Genomic DNA, 21,180 nt, shown 5'->3' on the forward strand with positions numbered 1-21,180 from the left:
GACTGTAAGTCATTCCCTTCAAATGCTATTGAAGTTAGAATCGTGTTTAACAATGTCGTATGTAACTTTAGAGACGGTCCCTTAATTTCTGCATATTCGCGAATATCGATCATCCAACGTCAAACCAACTTTATTCGTCAAAAACGACTTATTTGGTTCTTAACAAGGTTCTTAACGTTTACTAACAAGAGCCGATTCACCGACAAGAGCCGATTCACCGATAAACAAAGGAAGAAAATGGGGTAAATGAACAAAAACAACTCATATGTGCGGCTCGGTTCTTAACGTTCACTAACAAGAGCCGGTTCACTAACAAGAGCCGGTTCACCTTTAAACGAAGGAAGAAATGGAGGTAAATGAACAAAAACGAATCATATGTGTGGCTCGGTTTTTAACGTTCACCAAGAAGAGCCGATTCCCTAACAAGAGCCGGTTCGTTCATTAAAGCAAATAACACTGGTGTAAAGGAGAATAAATTAATAGGCTACTGATAGCCTGCATTTGTATTCATTTCAGTTTATTAAGATCGAGGACTCCTGAAAACGAACACAGATTTGGTATTATATCACACACACACACACACACACACTCCTACTCCTGCGCCGCTTGTGAGTGATTTACGGTAGCAATTTTAAAACAGAGGAAATTGTGAAAGCGCTCGTCCATACACACGGTCTGAAGAGCTGACGGGACAAAACGATGCTTATAGCCAGTTAAAGTGGGAGTGCATGTGTGTGTGTGCGCGCGCGTGTGTTTTGAAGGGGGTGGAGGTTATTTTGCCATCCAGCAGCACACATACACACACGTCTCACACGTCCATGATGATGATGATGAGGGGAACGAGGGAATATCTGCGCTTTCCTCACACACCATAACCGAGCTGTTCAGCCTGAGATCCGGATCTGCTGTCCGGCGCGTGCGTTCTGTACACTCAGTGTCGGTTCTTTTTTGTGCATATCTCGGACATCACTTTCCGAATTGCATTGAACAGGATGATCAACAGTGTAGTGTAGTGTAGTGTAGTGTAGTGTAGTGTTGTGTAGCTCAATAAAGCAGGAGTGCAGTTTGGCTACAAATCGCGTGTGCGTAGTTCGGGCTGTAGACCGAGCCAGAGAGAGGAGGAGGAGGAGGAGGAGGAGGAAGGGGGGTGGGAGGGAGGAAGAGGAGGAAGGGGGGGTTGTTGGATTCAACGCGTAAAATGACCATGTCGGTCCCGGAGAGGATCTCGGAGTCTGGAGGAAAAGAAGAGGAGAGCGAGGATGAGAGTGAGATCCTGGAGGAGAGCCCGTGCGGCCGCTGGCAGAAGCGGAAGGAGCAGGTATGTCCACTCCATCTGATTCTGTCATTACACACCCACACCAAGCAGAAACTCTCAACTGGTTAAACACGGCCTGCATCTTCATGCTCTCAAAGAGCAGCACAGACACGCTTGAATAAAAACAACAACAACAACAGGATTGCATTAGTGCATCTTGGATATGAAATATTATTTAGCGCAAAAAGGACTGGTCATTAACTTGCGATCAAAACTTGTGCACACATGTCTGCCAAGACAGTATAATCTGACCCTACATCATGTGTTGTTCTTATGAATGAAAACAAACAGGCGCGATTACCCGTCCATGTTAATTGGAGGTTTGCGCATGCGCACGGTGATGGAGTGGAGTGGAGTGGAGTGGAGTGGTGTTGTGTTGTGTTGTGTGTGCCCGGGTGAGACACAGCCCTGAGCTCGGCTTTACTTCCTGACCTCCACTTTGAGATAAGTGCTAGTTAGAAAGCACTGCAACCTTATCTCTGCCCACACGCGTTCACACACAGAGGTCTCACAGCTGGGAAGCCTAGAGTTGAGTTCACGGTCAGTACGTTTACATGGACAACAATAATCCGATTAAGACGATACTCGGATTAAGAAACTAGCATGTAAACAGCGATTATTGATGATCCTTAATCCGATTAAAGTCGTACTCGAAGTAAACACAAATGGAATTAAGACGCGTGGAGTATTTCCTGTTTTAGTCGCATTATCGACGTGCGTTACAGACATGTACACACCTTAATCACGCTATTAACGTCGTGTGAGAGTTTTCACCGCATTGTGAGACAGGACACGATCACACACGGCAGCGCTCGACCGTTTGACGGTAAACAAGAGAGCACGGGTGCGTCCCAAACCGCGTACTTACCTACTACAGTATATAGTAGAAGAAATACATGTGTTTCGGCTACTACATAGAAGGTACGTACGCGGTTTGGGACGCAGCCCACGGCTTCAAGCAGTCGTCTATTTGCACGTACGGCACGACAGATAATTAACCGCACTTGAAGCTTTCGTAAAATTAAAAATAAAAGCACCCGAAACTGTATACGGTTCCATAACGAAGACCAACCGTATGTCGATACGTGAAATTCTGGAGGGAACGTCGGACGGCGTGACGTGGGGACGTAATGACGTGTGACGTTAATCCATCTACGTTCTATAACGCGTAAAACCTGAACATGAAAGGAGTATTCTAAACGCGACTCATGTAAACACCTTAATCGGAATATTGTCTTATTCAGAATAAGGTCAGTAATTAGATTAGTGCTGTCCGTGTAAACGTAGTCAGTGTTCACTGTCAGAGTGTGTGTCATGCTGTCGGAAATCTTGTAATCTCGCACCTCTGGGGTTGGGGGTTCGGATCATCCGTCGCCCTGTGTGCACCGAGTTTGCATGTTCTCCCCGTGCTTCGGGGGTTTCCTCCGGGTACTCCGGTTTCCTTCTCTAGTACAAAGACGTGTTGTAGACTGACTGGCATTTCCAAATTGTCCGTAGTGTGTGAACGTGTGTGCGAATGTGCCCTTTCGCTGGGTTGGCACTCTGTCCGGGGTTAAATTGAAACTACTAACATAGCAACTTTGAGAACGTACACGAGTGATTAAAAGTCAGTGAACAATAACAGTAGCTGTTTGCGTTGTTCTTTTCGTTTTGTATTAAACACACTTGTATGATTTACTGTTTTGCCCTAGTGGACACTTTCACATTGCAGATGATCTTCAGCTTTGCTCCTTAAAGAAAGAAGTATGTTTCTGTTGAAATATCTGTGCTGATCGTAGTGTTATTTCGTTGGTTGGTGCTGTGATCCTTTTACACCAATGAGAAGTTAGCAGCTGTCTTCCACACTGACTGCTAGCATTTAATAGGCTCATAAGCATGACAGATTTTCTCATGCCCTATTTTCCGGTGGCATTCATGTTAAAGCGCACCTATTACGGTTTTGAAACGTGCATCATTTTGTTATAAAGGTCTCATACGATAGATTTACCTGCATCCGAGGTCAAAAAACACTTTAACGTGCTCATCATTTAAATAGCAGCATTGCCTTTCCTCCCCCAAGTGTCACAAACGACTCGTTCAATGATCCGTTCTAAGTGATTCATTCTAAACTCCTCCTTTCCGAGAGCATACTCTGCTCTGATTGGTCAGATTCCTCATGTGTCTGTTTAGGTAGAAATGAAGCAAAGGCTAAATGCTACCTGGACCTCTATCAGCAGGTAGTCAAACAACATTGTAGATAAGGTAGGAAATATTTAACCAAATTAAGAATAGACCCTCATGGCAATGAATGAGGGGGAGGGAAAAACTCCTCCTCCATCCAAAAACCCCATCGGCTCAGAATGTCATTTCATTGTAAACATGCATCTTGGACACCATTGAGTTTCGTGTGTTCGTTATAAAGATTTAATATACTGTAAAAGTGGTTCTGGGTAGATTTTTAGTTTAGGTTTTAAAATATAGGCCTTCTGTGTATGCTGTATGAAATTCTGTAACGCGGTCTCGAGTGGTTTGCTTGTTGAATAGTCGTTGTATTGTCTTTTTAAAGGTTCTTAGCTTCCTAAAAGTGCCCTCGGTTCAGCTGGAGAAACACTGTTGTAGGTTATTTGTAGGGTGCAAACTTTTAAGCATCCCCCATTGGAACGACTGACGAATTCTTAAGGGTTCTTGATTTCGCAAGATATTCGTTCACTCGTTCATTCATTCATTCGTTCGTTAGCAACGACTTTATCCTGGTCGTGGTCATGGTGGATCTATCTAGGGGTAGAAGTCATGCACATGCTCATTCACGTACTCGTTCGCACCTAGGGGCAATTTAGATTTGGTTAAAAATGTAACCCCTGATGGTAGGTATTCGTTCATAATTGCAGCTATGAGTTAAAGTGCACCTATTATGCTTTTTCAGATATTACCTTTCATGTAGTGTGTTTATAGAGCTGTTCACGAATGTAAAAGCAGAGTTATCGACTCCCAAAAGAAGGAATCGATTCCGAACAGCTGAAACGATTCGTTAGTGATTCCAGACTTTACTTCCTGTACTAACCTACGTAGATTTGTAACAAAAAGCCCCGCCTCTGGTCTTCATCGGCTGCTCGCCGACACGGTAAACCAATCATAAGAGACTGGGACATGTGACCAATCGGAGCAGAGTATTCTCTCTGAAAGGTGGAGTTTAGAACGAATCATTTAGAACGGATCATTGAACGAGTCGTTTGTGACACTGGGGGGAAAAAAGGTAACGCTGCAGTTTAAATTATGAGCACGTTAAAGTGTTCTGTGATCTCGGATGCGTGTAAATCTATCGTATGAGAGCTTTAAAACAAAATTAGGAGCGTTATTGTCAAAACCATAATAGGTGCGCGTTAATACTTTCAGATTTAATCGGACACCCTGAGCGTTGTAAGGAGGCGATTTTAACGTCGTGTTAAACACTGTGGTGGGTTGGTCCATAATTGTAAGTTAAAGTTAAGTTCAATACTGAATGCTGATTTAACACTACTCGAGTTTACTCTAGGTTGTATGTCATAAGTGTATGAGGTAACGCAATACTGTACGTCACTGAGATTTTTTTTGTTGTGCAATTCGATGCACTAAAGGACTACCACTGATGACAGTTGGCACCGCTGGTGTTGTGCGGATCAGTTACAGTATTTTGCTCGGTGTACTGAGTTTTCCGCTGTGGGCATGTGGTGGCATGTTCTCCCATAACGCTTCCCAGTAAACTGCAGCTATAAGGCCTATAATTAGAGTAACGTGCGGGAGGGATGTGTGTGTGTGTGTGTGTGTGTGAGCGTTCAGCACTTCAGTTGAATTATTTGCTCCGCATATACACACAATGCCTGCCAGAGAGCTAGTAGCACACACGACGATTGCGTCAGCGTCGCTAGCTGGGCCGCACATGCTCGGAAGGCGAAAGCCATGTTTGTTTAGAATGGCTGAATCCCCAAAGGCTCACTGCCACTTATTTAAGTGCATTTTGTACAGTATGAAATAATGAGGTCCACATTCTATGTCGTGCACTAGCGTACATGTTCCGTAGGAAACGTGTTTTCCCGTGTACAGGAGCCGAAGTGAAGTTGTCCGTTTTTTCCCTCAGGTTGATCTGGTCCTGTCTCAATACACTGCTGTTCCTAGTGGGAGTGTTTGACTAGTTATCAGGAGCGGTTTTATTTATTTGATTTTTTTTCATGGTGGATACAGAGGGACTAGTTTCTGAGTGGTTGGCTCAGAAAACAACTACAAAAGCAATAGACAGTCAATTTTAGCCTACACAAGTCCTGCTTGTGGAGCAGTGTCATATAAAATGAAGCAAGTATAGTGGTGCTGGAAAGTTTTGAACCCTTTAGAATTTTCTATATTTCTGCGTAAATATGACCTAAAACATCATCCGATGTCCCTCAACGGAGATGAAGAGAACCCAATTAAACAAACGAGACAAAAATATTACTAATAATTGGTCATTTGTTTATTGAGGGAAATGATCCAGTTACAGATCTGTGAGGGGTAAAAGTATGTGAACCTTTGCTTTCAGTATCTGGCGTGAGCCGCTTGTGCAGCAATAACTGTAACTAAACGTTTGGGGTAAGTGTTGATCAGTCCTGCACATCGGCTTGGAGGAGTTTTATCCCGTTCCTCAGTACAGAACAGCTTCAACTCTGGGATGTTGGTGTGTTTCCTCATGAACTGCTCGCTTCAGGTTCTTCCACAACATTTCTATTGGATTAAGGTCAGGACTTTGACTTGGCCGTTCCAGAACATTCACTTTATTCTTCTTTAAACGTTCTTTGGTAGAACGACTCGTGTGATTAGGATCGTTGTATTGCTGCATGACCCGCTTTCTCTTGAGATTCAGTTCACAGACAGATGTCCTGACATTTTCCTTTAGAGTTCACTGGTATAATTCAGAATTCATTGTTCCATCAATGATGGCGAGTCGTCCTGGCCCAGATGCAGCAAAACAGACCCAGACTATGATACTACCACCACCATGTTTCACAGATGGAATAAGGTTCTTATGCTGGAATGCAGTGTTTTCCTTTCTCCAAACATAACACTCCTCATTTAAATCAAAAAGTACTATTTTGGTCTCATCCATCCACAAAACATTGTTCCAACAGCCTTCTGGCTTGTCCTCATGGTCTTTAGCAAACTGCAGAGGTTCAGCGATGTTCATTTTGGAGAGCAGTGTCTTTCTCCTTGCAACCCTGTCATGCACACCACTGTTGTTTAGTGTTCTCCTGATGGTGGAGTCATGAACATTAACATTAGCCAATGTGAGAGAGGGCTTCAGTTGCTTAGAAGTTACCCTGGGTTCCTTCGTGACCTCACAGACTATCACACGTCTTGCTCTTGGAGTGATCTTTGTTGGTCTCCACTCCTGGGGAGGGTAAGAGTGGTCTTGAATTTCCTCCATTTGTACACATTGTGTCTGAATGTGGATTGGTGGAGTCCAAACTCTTTAGAGATGGTTTTGTACCCTTTTCCAGCCTGGTGAGCATCAATACTCAACTCCTTTTATCTGAGGTCCTCATAAATCTCCTTTGTTCATGCCATGATACACTTCCACAAATGTGTTGTGAAGATCAGACTCTGATAGATCCCTGTTCCTTACATAAAACAGGGCGCTCACTCACTCACACCTGATTGTCATCCCATTGATGTCCCAGAAATGTAATATTGGATCGTTTCCCTTCAATAAATAAATGACCAAGCATAACATTTTTTGTCTCATTTGTTTAACCGGGTTCCCGTTATCTACTTTTAGGACTTGTGTGAAAATCTGATGATGTGTTCGGTCATATTAATGCAGATATATCGAACAATCGAAAGGGTTCACAAACTTTCAAGCAGCACTGGATATGACTTTAGGAAGAATTATAATGACTAAAGCCAAAACGCAGGATTCTGAGAAAGCTATTTGATGTAGGGCCTTTGCTACTCAATTCTGTCTTCTTAGAGAATGCTTACACTTGGATACTTTTTAAATAGAAATAGAGGAACCAATGGGAGTAGGGTTAGGGTTATAACGCGTTATAACGTCATGTTGATCTCCCTCAAAGTTTGCCTTTTACACTGCACACATTTGGTCACATTGTATTTATTAAGTTCAAGAGTCTCTTTAACACTACTCTATGTAAACTTCGTAGAAGATATAAGAGAAGAAATTTGTCGAAATTCTATTTTTTTTTTTTTTTTTGATGGTTAAAACTAAAATTCTTCCTTGTTTGCCTTAACAAAGTGGGTAAATTCAAGCCTTTTTTTTTCCTACTCGTAAGATTAAAACTCATCGATAATTATCGATACCGAACAATATGAAACTTTTATTCGTGAAAAGTTATTATATTATATTACATTATATCGTGATACATTTTTTAGCTGTACCACCCAGCCCTACTCTAAATTATTATTATTATTATTATTACAAACATGAAAGCATTATCGAGGCATAAAAACAGCATACATTTTATTCTTGCATTTACATTTACATTACATTTATTCATTTAGCGGACGCTTTTATCCAAAGTGACTTACAAATGAGAAAATACAAGCAAAGCGATATATCTAGCAGAGAACCATACAAGTAGTGCTACTGTACAAGATTCTTACTTGTTCTGGTACTGTTATTATTTTTAATGCAACTGGGGATTAAAAAAAAAACCTGGCTTTCCAGTATCCACTTGTAAATGAAACCTTACTGAGAAACCGCTCAGTGATGAGTCCTCCACCCCTTCAGCTGCCTCAAATACTATCACACGGCTTTTCCTGTAACGTATCCGCTTCTGTTTGCATGTGATATCTTCTAAAAAATTCCCAGAATCAATCTCCATGAGATTTCATTCCTGGCTTGTGTAAACTTCATTTCTTTTCCAGTTTAATTGCTCCTCGCGGATGATATGGAAATGTTTTCATCGAAGTGGTATATGGAAATGTTGGGGGGGGCTTAGGGGTGGCCAGATGCATTTAAAGGGGGGGGGGGGCGGCTTTGGCTCTTGTGGGACGTCCCCTGCTAGTTGTAGGCCTAAATCAACATGGAGTCATGGGTTCCTCAGGGGAATATCAAGGTGCGGGTTTGTCAACATGTCCTCAAAATGCATTTGCTTTATAGGCAAACTACTGCTTTCTATGTAAACCACCACTTGTTTGCATGTATGTCATACTTCAAACTGCTTTTACAGTGCTAACTTCTTAATGGCGTGTGTACGTGTGTGTGTGCCCAGGTGTCTGAGCTGGTACGTGGTCCCTAGATCACTTATATCAGAGCACATGTTTCGCCAAGCAACCAATTTTACAATGAAAACAGCTGTCGATTCATACAGACTGACTGGCTGCCTTGCACCTTGCTGTGATATGTAGAGGCTCTGTGCTGTAGCTCAACTTTCCTTCAGTGTCACCGTGTAATTAACCCAGGATTCACGTAAGACTGCGAGAGTCGGCTTCAGCCGACTGCACAGCAATGCAAGGCTGCATACTTTCCAAAAGTGAGCGCTCAGAATCGGAGCTACGTCTACAAAAAGTAATAAACGCATACCACTATTCTAGGTAGTAGACCAGAAAAGCACAGCACTATAGGTCAGTTAATTTTATATATAAAATCTAATGCATTCAGTCATCTTCAGGACGACCAGCCAATTAAATACTGACTCTGACTACGTTTACACGGACAGCAGTGATCTAATTATTGGCCTTATTCTGAATAAGACAATATTCTGATTAAGGTGTTTACATGAGTCGCGTTTAGAATACTCCTTTCATGTTCAGGTTTTACGTGTTATAGAACGTAGATGGATTAACGTCACACGTCGTTACGTCCCCACGTCACGCCGTCCGACGTCCCTCCAGAATTTCACGTATCGACACACGGTTGGTCTTCGATATGGAACCGTATTCAGTTTCGGGTGTTTTATTTTTAATTTTACGAACGCTTCAAGAGCGGTTAATTATTTGTCATGCCGTACGTGCAAATAGACGACTGCTTGAAGCCGTGGGCTGCGTCCCAAACCGCGTACGTACCTACTATATAGTAGCCGAAACACACGTATTTCTCCTGCTATACACTGTAGTAGGCAAGTGAATGCATGCACATGTGGGCGGGGCTTAAAAGAGGTAAAAGAACAACTTCCTAAAAATAAACAAATTGGAGTGTAATTTTAAACAATAAATCCAAGTGTCCAGTCGGTTAGGTTTATAACTATAGTGATGACTAACTGCAAATAGTTTGATAATTGGAACGATTAAGATAATAGTAGTTGATGGTGATCTCACAGTCATTCAACATTAATAATAATAATAATAATACTACTAATAATAATAATAATAATGACGCTAAAATTTGTGAAACCTTGGGCTATGCATTACAGACCACTGAATTCAGAACCGAAACTTTAGGTTTTTGGGTATTGTAGTGCAGTGCTCGTAATTTTCCATACTTAATCGAGGTCCTCATGAATAATTTCAGTTTTGGAAATGCTCCTCCATGCTGCATTTTTAACTCCGCTAATCCAGGCTTATTTGAAATCACCACGCTTAAACTAACCAGACAGGTGATTCTAGCCTCAGGGCTTTTCACTAACAAACTCCAGCTGTGACCTGAAGTCTGGGAGTACTAATGGAGGCTCACGGGCACACACGTGATGTATAAGCAGCCCAGACAATCGACTGAAAATAGCAAAATGTCAGTTAAAGACTGAATAGAAAGGGCTTTTGTTTTCCGCCTCCAAGGGCAAGAATCTGTTCCAAGGTGCATTGAAGGTGTTCTTGCAGCCTGTGGTGGCCCTACACCAAGATAAACTGGTTTTACCTTTCATTCATCATCCCTCTGTATATCCGTGTCAGGGAAGCTACTTTGAAACTGTCATGTGAAAGTAAGTACACCCCATGGAAATTGTTGGGTTTAGTTAGTAGCATCATTACGTGTAGTTAGCTGCTCCCAACACTGCTGTGTATACAGTCAGGTCCAGAATTATTGGCACCCACAGTAAATGTGAGTTAAAAACTTTTCAAATGAAGTCAATTTATTCTAAGAAACTACAAAACCCTGATCAGGAATATGTTTCTAGCAATTCTTGCCACATCTGCGCTACGTTATGTCAAAAGCATTATTCTGTTTTGTAGAAGCATTTTTCATTTCAAATTGGAAATAAACAAAAGTTCTTTCGAATTTTGAAGTATTCAAAAAATAAAGAAAGTACATGTTTAATATCTTAATGAATAATTCATATTCTAGATTCTGTTCTGTTTCTGGGTCCCTATTTAAATGTAAGCAAATTTGTGGTTAGCCATGTTAGCTGCTTCGTAGCAAAGGTCAGATTTTCCTCATGTCTGATCTCTTCTGATGGGTTTGACTTGTCGAGTCTGTACCAGCTCGAGTGCACACTGTCATTGAAGCAAAAAAAAAAGGGGGGGGGGGGGGTGTACTAAATACTAAGAAACTTTGAAATTCATGTCAATATTTCATTTTTTTTTTTTACTATTCACGCAAGTTCTTGTCAATAATATCATATGTAATGAAAATTAATTGTATTCAATTAAAAAATAATGCCAAATAGAAACATTTTCACTAGTGCTCTCGGACCTTTGGACCTCACTGTATGTTTTGGATCTTTGTCATACTGGAAGATCCAACCCTGACCCAGTCGTAACTTCTTTGCCGAGACAGACGGAGTTTCAGTTAAAAACGGCCGGTACGTCATGGAGTCCATGATGCCATGTATTTTAACAAGGTTCCGAGGGCCTTTGAAGGAAAAACAGCCCACATTGCACATGCACATTGCACATGCTTTACAGTAGAGTACACCATGCTTTACAGTAGAGATAAGGTTCTTATCTGTAGGACCATCCTTGGTGGGGTTTTTTTTTTTTTGTTTTTTTTTGTGTGCCAAACCCACTTTGACTGTTGCTAAAAAAACCCCCAAAAAAACCCCTCTATTCAGTCAAATCTAACGATGGAACCTGGTTCCAGTCGAAGTTCCAGGTGCTTAGATTTGTGGATAGATGAAGATGATTTGTAGATTTGCAAACTTGCTGATGTCAAAATATATCTTCTGTAAATTTCCAACCGTGATCATTGGAAAGTATTCTTTTTTTCTTTTTTTTTTTTTTGCTTCTCTATCCATCCTCCTCACTGTGTGTGGGTGCAAAATACATTTGTGTCCTTTTTCTAGACAGGTTTATTACTGATCAGTTTGTTTAAAATTGAATTATTGCCCTAACAGCGGATATGAGCATTTTCTGGCATGTAGCTATTTTGTAGTCTGATTTATGAAGGTCCGCACAAATTTTCTCATTTCATTTGTGTATGTTGAATGTGACTAAGGTAATTTTCCCTTTGGGTCACTTTGAGGACAATCTGTAAATGGATCTTGGAGCTGCTAGGCGATGCCGCTTCTTCGTCCATTGGAGTTTTTTATTTATTTATTTATTTATTTTCCCATGCAGTAACCTTTTACTGTAGGATATTTTGGAAAGCTTGAATTTTGGCCAGTTTGGATCAGCTGCTTGAAATTCATGTGGCTGAAGCAAAGCTAAGCTTCAACCTTCAAGCCTGACATGGAGCTAGCATATTTTGGTATAATGACTAAGCAGGGTTTAAGATTAGCTTCCTTGTGAAGTACTCCCACCCTCAAATGGCTTAAAAAAGTTATATATTAGTAAAAACTGAAGTTTGGTTAGCATTGTAGGTTCTGAACTGACAGTGTTGTCAGAGGGAGTGGTGCGAAAATGTCATTGTTGCCAGAAGTGTGGTACGATACTTCTAGGCAACCCCAATGGCCTTCATGCAGATGAATAAAACAGTCTAGTGGATTGACTTTGAAACTGAGCATAAATAGTTTTTATTTAATGATTGGATAAAATGATAGTGGGTGGCTATCTTGTTTCAGAGACCAGCTTATCACTACTCTATAAAACTGATCCTTTCCTCATGCCACAGCTCTACCTATTACCAGTAGATTTGATGGTTTCTTACTGACACATCAGTAGCAGAGTAATAGTCTCCAGGTATATTTAAACATGACATTGAGATTACATACGACTGTGATGTTTATAATGATAATGAGTCTTTATTGATCACGTATACATTACAGCACCGTGAAATTCTTTTCTTCGCATACCCCAGCATGTCAGTAAGCTGGGGTCAGAGTGCACGGTCAGCCATGATACAGCGAGAGTTAAGGGCCTTGCTCAAGGGCCCAACAAGGGCAGCTTGGATCTCTTGGAGATCAGGGCCTGGCAGTGCTGGGGCTTGAACCCCCAACCTTCCAATCAGTAACCCAGAACCTGGCAGTTCTGGGGCTTGAACCCCCGACCTTCCGATCAGTAACCCAGAACCTGGCAGTGCTAGGGTTTGAGCCCCTGATCTTCCGATCAGTAACCCAGAACCTCGCAGTGCTAGGGTTTGAGCCCCTGATCTTCCGATCAGTAATCCAGAGCCTGGCAGTGCTGGGGCTTGAACCCCTGACCTTCTGATCAGTAACCCAGAGCCTGGCAGTGCTAGGGCCTTATGAAGGGCCTTGCTCAAGGGCCCAACAGTAGCAGCTTAGATCTCGCGGCCTTCCAATCAGTAGTCCAACGTCTTAACCACTGAGCTACCACTTATCCCATTAGCCACATCTACCGTATCTGTCAGCGGATGATTCTGAAGAAACTGAACGATGAAGCTACAGAAGGTCAGACACGATAATGCGGTAGTTCTATCCGTAACGTTGCATCGGCGTCACTGTTTGCAGCTTGACCAATGAGAAAGAGATGATTGTCGGTGCTAAGCAAAGGTCAGCTGTGATCACTTTGTCATGGACACCAGCAGCACAGGGAAAACAATGAGATCATGCAGTAGTGTGTACAGAGAGTCTCCGGATTGAAAGCCCATGGTTATTCAGGACTGTATTTGAATGTGGTTAGATTCATCCTCAAGCAGTCGTTGCCTTATTGTTGGCATAATTGGGCCTTCCTTTTTTAGTTTCTATGGACGTGCAGGCACCCACACAGGCCATTGGTAATGCATAAGCTTCATGATTGTGCATAGCAGGCACATCTGTCTTTGTTTCTGGGTCTTTGCTCTGTCTGACTCTTTCACTCTGTATTTTTCTCTTTGATCTTCTCTCTGTTTCTCTCTAATTCTCTTGTTCTCAGCCCACTAAATCTCTACCGCTCTCCACTCAATATCTTGTTAAACTCTGTCTCTCTTGCTTTTTTTTTATCTCTCTTTCTCTATCTGTATGTCTGGCTATCTGGCTCTCTACTACCAAAACTCACTCTGCTCTCGTTCTCTCACCCTTTCTCTCTTTGTAGGTCTATTTCTTTTCTTTTTTTTTCTTTCTTTGTACCCAACAAATCTCTCTCACCCCTCTCTTCCTCTCTTATCCTTTCACCTTTGTCTCTATTGTCTGTCTTGGTCTCTGCCCACTAAATCTCTTTCTATCTCTTCACGCTCTCTCTTTGACACGCAAACAAATACACACAGTAGTACACATTAAACCATCCATGGTATCTTTGTGAATTGCTAGCAGGCTGCCAACTGTGTGGCCATGGCATTGTATGACCCGTCGCTCAGATCATAAATCTTCCATACTCGGTTAACCAGTGAGAGATTACATTTTCGCAATAGTCGATTGCGCTTTATGGCTATGGCTATCAGCTTCACTTATATTGTAGTGTTTGGTATTACCATATAAAGTTGTACTTTTAAACGAAAATGGACGAGGGCTCAGTGGGTTCCAGTGTTACTGCGTTATTGCATGAGGGTCCCTGGGTAGTTAAATTGGTGAGTCTTCATCGACACTAGGTGTGCAAGAAGTACAAATGTGTGCATGTTTGGCGCCCTACAGTTGGCTGACATCCCTTCCATGGTGTACTCCTGCCTCACGCCTGGTGTTCTCGGGATAGGCTCCGGATCAATTGTGACCCTGGCCAAGACAAAGCGGTGACTGAAGATCGATCTAAAACTCACAAATCTAAACTCGAATCGTTCAGTAATTCAGTTTGATTTTCAGTCTCTCTTAATTAGTGTGTAATGTAAACAAAGACTGCATTTGTGTTATCTCAGAAGTGATGGATAATTGTTGACCTTGGTGCATTCAATATGCAAAGTGCTTCCATGTTTGGCTTTTGTTAGCTAACTGTGATGAGTGATGTATATTTTCCTCCTCAAACAGCAATCAGTGTAGTCATTGTTCGAGATCATCTAAAGCAAATGGAGAGGTGGCTTGACTGTTAAGGCTCTGGGTTACTGTGTTAGTGATCGGAAGCTCGGTGGTTCAAACCCCAGCACTGCCAGGCTCTGGGTTACTGATCGGAAGCTCGGGGGTTCAAACCCCAGCACTGCCAGGCTCTGGGTTACTGATCGGAAGGGTCGGGGGTTCAAGCCCCAGCACTGCCAGGCTCTGGGTTACTGATCGGAAGGGTCGGGGGTTCAAGCCCCAGCACTGCCAGGCTCTGGGTTACTGATCGGAAGCTCGGGGGTTCAAACCCCAGCACTGCCAGGCTCTGGGTTACTGATCGGAAGGGTCGGGGGTTCAAGCCCCAGCACTGCCAGGCTCTGGGTTACTGATCGGAAGCTCGGGGGTTCAAACCCCAGCACTGCCAGGCTCTGGGTTACTGATCGGAAGCTCGGTGGTTCAAGCCCCAGCACTGCCAGGCTCTGGGTTACTGATCGGAAGCTCGGGGGTTCAAGCCCCAGCACTGCCAGGCTCTGGGTTACTGATCGGCGGGTCGGGGGTTCACGCCCCAGCACTGCCAGGCTCTGGGTTACTGATCGGAAGCTCGGGGGTTCAAACCCCAGCACTGCCAGGCTCTGGGTTACTGATCGGAAGGTCGGGGGTTCAAGCCCCAGCACTGCCAAGCTGCCACTGTTGGGCCCTTGAGCAAGGCCCTTAACCTTCTTTCCTCCAGGTATATGTGACCAATTAAGAATAAAGTCTTTCTTAATGTATATGTGACCAATAAAGACACAAGGTCACATATACATTACATACAGCACAAATACATTCTTTCCATATCCCAGCATGTTATGAGGTCGGGGTCAGAGTACAGGGTCGTTATCAAATTCTTGTGTATATACAGCATAACTCATTTAAAGGTAAGAAGTCCTACTTTGTTTACCTCTGACACCGTGCGCAGCCATATTAGTTTGATGTCGCTCTGTAAACGAAGGGAACCCCTAGTTACGAAGACTACCCTGAGTCGACGAGTAGGAATTTCAAGTCAAGGCGGCATTTTCTTTGAAGAAATGGAATGAAATGAGGAAATCGAATTGAAAATGTGTGTCAGGAATTTCCCCAGGTGAGCTGGCGTGAATGTGACCAAATTCATTGCAGGTTACACAACAATTCCAGGAAATCCTCACAATGCTGAAAGAAGGCTTGCATTAACTTGTCTCCATAATGACATAACAACCGCTTTTGACCTTGAGTGGGTGACTATTAAATTTTTACATTTTTTTTGCAAGTGGCTGCAATTCTTCTACTGTTCTTCCTTGCAGCTTTGAATAACTGAAATGGAGATATGGCACAGAAGGTAGCTCTTCGATCTGAAAGCTTTAGTGTATTTAGTGCATTGACTGGAGATGGAGAGTGTGTGTGTGTGTGTGGGTGCCAAGAATCATTGGTGTGTTTATGGCTCAAAATGAGGCAACGCCAAGGAAGGCTGGTGGAATAGGAGGTGTCTTTTAGTTTGTTGTGGTCGGGCTGATGGTTGTTTCCGTTTTTGTTGTAGGTCCTCCATTTGCACTGTTCTCCACCTGAACCGAGCCTGCACTTTCAGAACTTGCACTGGATTTATGAATAACACATAATACTGAGCTGATAAGTCAGTAACATGATGCCACTGTATTTCACATTTCGTCTATGGTGGCAGTGGTTCCAACACAGGAAAAGGGTTTTTTTTTTTATAAAATGTATAGAAACTCAAGAAATTTAGAAGCTTTTCTACCAGAGCTGCCGTCGTGTTGCTGTCATAATGGTCATTATTGGTACCGTTTGGTGTGAATGGAAAGCAGGATCTCATCCAGCAACTGTATAGTTCTCAGAACAACTGGAAGTTGTTTTTTTTGGGGGTTTTTTTTGACAGCCTTTCCAGAATACCTTGTGTTGTTTACGATCTAGTACCTATTAAGAGTGATCCCAGATGCAGATTACGGTTGTGTCTGATGGAACAGAAGACTTTACTGTCTATGAGCAGAGAAATTGCACAGAAATTTAAATATAACCAGTTCTTGTACAGTCAGATAAACAGCGTGCATGGTTGGTTTGGGGTGTTTTGGGTAATTTACCAAGAAGAATTGCACGAATGATCTCGCATGCAAAACATGGAGGAAACGACAAGTTAATTTGGCTTGTGCTAATGGCAAGTTTAGCCGTGGCAATCTTGGTTCCCCAAAAGACTCCCAGAAGAGTCGATTTAAACTCGTGTAACACAGATTATTTTTTGGGGGGGGGGGGGGGGTTTACAATCCAAAAGTAAAAGAGTGTAGACCTGACCATGGTTGAGGTTAATAAGGGATATGTAAATGAGACTATTTTCGTAGACTCTGTGTAAGCACCGGCGCTGTGAAGGTGCGGCGTGAATATGTAATATGAATTCTGCTTTGCCACAGTGATATTACGCAATCGCTTTGAGAAATGTTCTTTATTTTGTCATTTTTGATGGATTTAGTAGACGTTGACTTAATTCAAGCAAATTCTATTCTTGCGCTTTTGCCTGTATTAAATTTACAAACACAAATCAGTCTGTGTGTGTGGAAACTTTTAAGCATCGGCTCCACCCTGTACTCGGCACCTTTAGGTAGAAACGTCCTGAATTACATTTTCATTAAGGCAAATGAGCCAAACTGGTAAACATGTGTTTATTTTGCTATTATGTAAAAGACACAACCCTGTGTAGACCCTGTTAGTAAATTAGCTCGCGCATTTTTTTTAAAGGTTTTTAATCTCTCTCTGTCGGTCTCTGTCTTATTGATGACCTTTAATCCGATTACAGTCATACTCGAAGTAAACACAAATGGAATTAAGACGTGTGGAGTATTCCTGTTTTAGTCGCATTATCGACGTGTATTACAGACATGTACACACCTTAATCACACTATTAACGTCGTGTGAGAGTTTTCACCGCATTGTGCGACAGGACACGATCACACACGGCAGCGCTCGACCGTTTAACGGCAAACAAGAGAGCACGGTTGCGTCCCAAACCGCGTACTTACCTACTACAGTATATAGTAGGTGTAATACACGTATCTCAGCTACTATATAGTAGGTAAGTACGCGGTTTGGGACGCAGCCCACGGCTTCAAGCAGCCGTCTATTTGCACGTACGGCATGACAGATAATTAACTGCACTTGAAGCTTTCGTAAAATTAAAACTGAAACACACAAAACTGTATACGGTTCCATAATGAAGACCACCTGTATGTCGATACGTGAAATCCTGGAGGGACGGCGTGACGTGGTGACGTAATGACGTGTGCCGTTAATCCATCTACGTTCTATAACACGTAAAACCTGAACATGAAAGGAGTATTCTAAAAGCGACTCATGTAAACACCTTAATCGGAATACTGTCTTATTCAGAATAAGGCCAATAATTAGATTACTGCTGTCCGTGTAAACGTAGTCAGTGTTTGAACATGCCTTAACATCAAGTAGTAGTTCGAATAGAAGCACTGGAAAACTTATAACTTTGAAAAAACCTTTTGAAAGAATAAATTGTTCCAGAAACCGCCTGATTGTAGCATTAAAATTGAACTAGTGTTACGCTAGACAGATATCGCCCTTATTGTTGCCGGACGTATTGTGGTTTTGTGGTAGCTATGGTGTGACTATGAATGAATGAATGAATGAACTGCTTATCTTATACATGTTTTACCAGTGGTCAGCATGTTCCATTCAGTCAGATATGAGCGAGAGTGCACCTTGGCCCCCAGCCAGGCTAAAGAACAGTCAGCGAGAGCCAGTCGCCTTACTCCATGAAGCCATCCATCTGGTATTCCTCACCCTCCTGCTGCATGTTCCCTTGCCCAGTTTCTAGGAAAGAGGAGTTGTTATGAGTACACAATGTGCTCCCTAGATCAGATTAGCCGAAGCATATCTTAAAGATACAGTTTATATTTGGGGGTGTTACTCTGTAATGGTTTTAATGACTGTTGACTCATTGTTGACTTTTTTATAAAATACTGATTTAAAATTCATTTCATGTACTTGATCAAGTAACTTACTTCACGGCGCAACCCAGAAGCGTTCCTTATCGTCTCGGAGATCACAAGTTTGAATCCCAACGATACCCCACATACCCCATCTGTGGCTGCGAGTCCAAGAGAGCAATATTGGCCGTGTTTTCTGGGTGGGAGGGATGGCATACACTCTCTCACTCTCTCTCTCTCTCTCTCTCTCTCTCTCTCTCTCTCACTCTCTACCCTATCAATAACAGTAATACTAGACAATAATCGGCATCTTTGAGCTCATGCATGTGGTAGAGGGCAGACAGAGGCTTTCCTCTGGATGTGTTCCGCTGCCCTGTGATGCATCGTGTGCAGTAGTTTGAAAAGATGCCGTAGTCGGCTTCGTATTTGTATTCATATCTTCTCTAAAATGAACAGAAACCGTGTCTCCGTGTTGTGCTAAACCCTGCATGGCTTATTGATTTGGGTGTCCTACTCTCATGTGGTGGAGCTTTTCTCTGGCACCGTGCTATCGTCGTTCGATCAAGTCATCAATAAAACCGCACACGGGAGAATGAAAATGGTGAGACGTGTTTAGTGAAAAATCTTCAGCTGCTAAACAGCTCATTTTTGTCATTTCCAGCGGAGCGTATTTGGTGGCTGAACATTAGCTGAGGAGGCGTAACTTGTGTTTATTATTGACGTTACGGCTTTCATTTGACCTAACTATGAAATGTCCCAGAGGGAATAGGAATAAAGTGAATAATTGTCGGGACGACAATTTCATTTCATGAGCTGCAGGTGGAACAAACCCGTCAAGCTACTCATAGAAGGATAATATAATATATGTGATGAATGTCGATCCTAGTTACGGCTCCGTTGGCTTCCCATATTTAGCATGCACATTTTTGAACCTCTAGGCCTCCTCTGTTTGGTCTTCTTGTTCTCTTTTACTACTCAAGCCTTCTGTAATGACCTTGCCCTTGTCCTTTTCCAGTTTCTGTATTTAAGTCCCCCCCCCCGACCGTCTTGACGAAGTGGCGATGAATGAATCGACAAACGAGTGCTGATTGATGAAGCAGCTTCAGCTGTGTGCACACAAGTACCTGCCCACACGCATATGGCACACGACTTATACATTAAAAAAAAAAAAGATATGTATTTAGCGTGCACTGTGGCTTAGTGATTAGCACGTTCGCCTCACACCTCCAGGGTTGTCTGGAGTTTGCACGTTCTCCCCGTGCTGCTCGGGTTTCCTCCGGGTATTCCAGTTTCCTCCCCCAGTCCAAAGACATGCATGGTAGGCTGATTGGCGTGTCCAAATGTATATATATGTATGTGTGTGTAGTGTCACATTAATACATTAATAATAATGCTTTCGTTTGAGGCGGACGGATTAATGCATCTAGGTAATCTGTTTGTTTTTTTTTTCTTTTATTCAAAAGTTCTGGAAAAACAGGAAGCTGGATGAAATCACTGTTATGTGTGTGTTCAATGTGGAATTGTCTACTGATGACTGCATGACTGTCGCGCCTCTCAGCTCATGAAGTCTCATCGTTCTGGTCAAATAAAATGCTGACTCGTACGACTTGAGGAAAAGCGTATCAAATCAGCAAAGCACAGTAGCACAAAGATTAATCTGATCGACTACAGACCACATGTTTACTGTAGTAGTAAGGTACGGCACCTACAAAGCTATCTCCATCTGATTACAGCTGGGCAAAGTCCTGTAATCATGATTTGTTTTTGGCTCACACAGATCAGATAGATTTGTGTGTGTGTGTGTGTGTGTGTGTGTGTGTGTGTGTGCAAATGCTGGGTTGTACATTTGATTTTTACCCCGAGTGCATAGGTGGCAGGAAACAACCCTGGTTGCGTAACCATTCAAACCAGATGGAGCACTTAGCTCACCCAGCCTTAAATTTCCAACAACACCACACACACACACACACACACACACACACACAGAGATTATATAAAACTCCAATCTTTTCTCAGCCCAGTCTATAATCTCTGTATAATCTGGGCCTCCTGTATCTCGTGTATATCTAAAGCTCTTAAAATTATTACGATTATGTTCAAAACCCCAGAAAGTAAATCATTAGAAACTTCAGGGACTAGTGCTGGAGTCGTCTCGGGACCTTGGGCCGTTTTCAGTTTCAAGCCTTTAAGTGTATTCGATTTAGGGAAATGATAAGCAAAGTCATTAAGGTGTAGAATAAATGTTTATTGTGCAAAAGTCTTATTTTAGACCTGAGGCCTTATCCGTGTTCCTTCCTGACTGCGTCTGTCACAGGAAATATCCGCCGTCTTATGCAACAGTCTGAGAAACCCACAGAGGGAAGACTCGCACCGAAATAAAATCCATAACATCCTCCTCCCCCCCATTCAGAGGGATGCATTTGGTATTCTTAAAAGATCTGGGTTAGGGTTTTGTTTTGTTGTTTTTTTGTTTTGTTTTTGTTTTTTTTTTACATACTAATTCCGCTATGAAAACTGTTGTATGGACTTTTTGGGCTTCTATCCAGTCTTAGAACTTGCCTAGTCTGTGCATCTCAACCTCTGCGTTCTAATACAGTATTTAACACCCTCGTCAACCCTTCCTGGAAGTTGATGAGGAGGATAAAGCAGGAAGTGGCTCAATCCGAAGACCTTGGAATCGAGCACAATAAGGTCGACTTGGTTCCCATGGTGATTTTGTCCGTTCTCTTTGCACCATGTT

The 21,180-nt window shown here is 42.5% G+C and overlaps 1 protein-coding gene across 1 annotated transcript in view; it reads left to right on the forward strand.

Annotated features, from left to right (window-relative positions):
• The first annotated feature begins 1,141 nt into the window (after positions 1-1,141).
• nrbp2a (nuclear receptor binding protein 2a) overlaps positions 1,142-21,180 on the forward strand; it is a 42,391-nt gene continuing 22,352 nt past the window's right edge. Inside the window, exon 1 of the mRNA XM_053628063.1 lies at positions 1,142-1,318. Coding sequence (XP_053484038.1) covers positions 1,199-1,318 — 120 coding nt within the window. The 5' untranslated portion in view covers positions 1,142-1,198. The remainder of the gene's footprint in view (positions 1,319-21,180) is intronic.

This window comes from Ictalurus furcatus, chromosome 7 (genome assembly GCF_023375685.1).
Source record: "Ictalurus furcatus strain D&B chromosome 7, Billie_1.0, whole genome shotgun sequence".
NCBI lineage: Eukaryota > Metazoa > Chordata > Actinopteri > Siluriformes > Ictaluridae > Ictalurus > Ictalurus furcatus.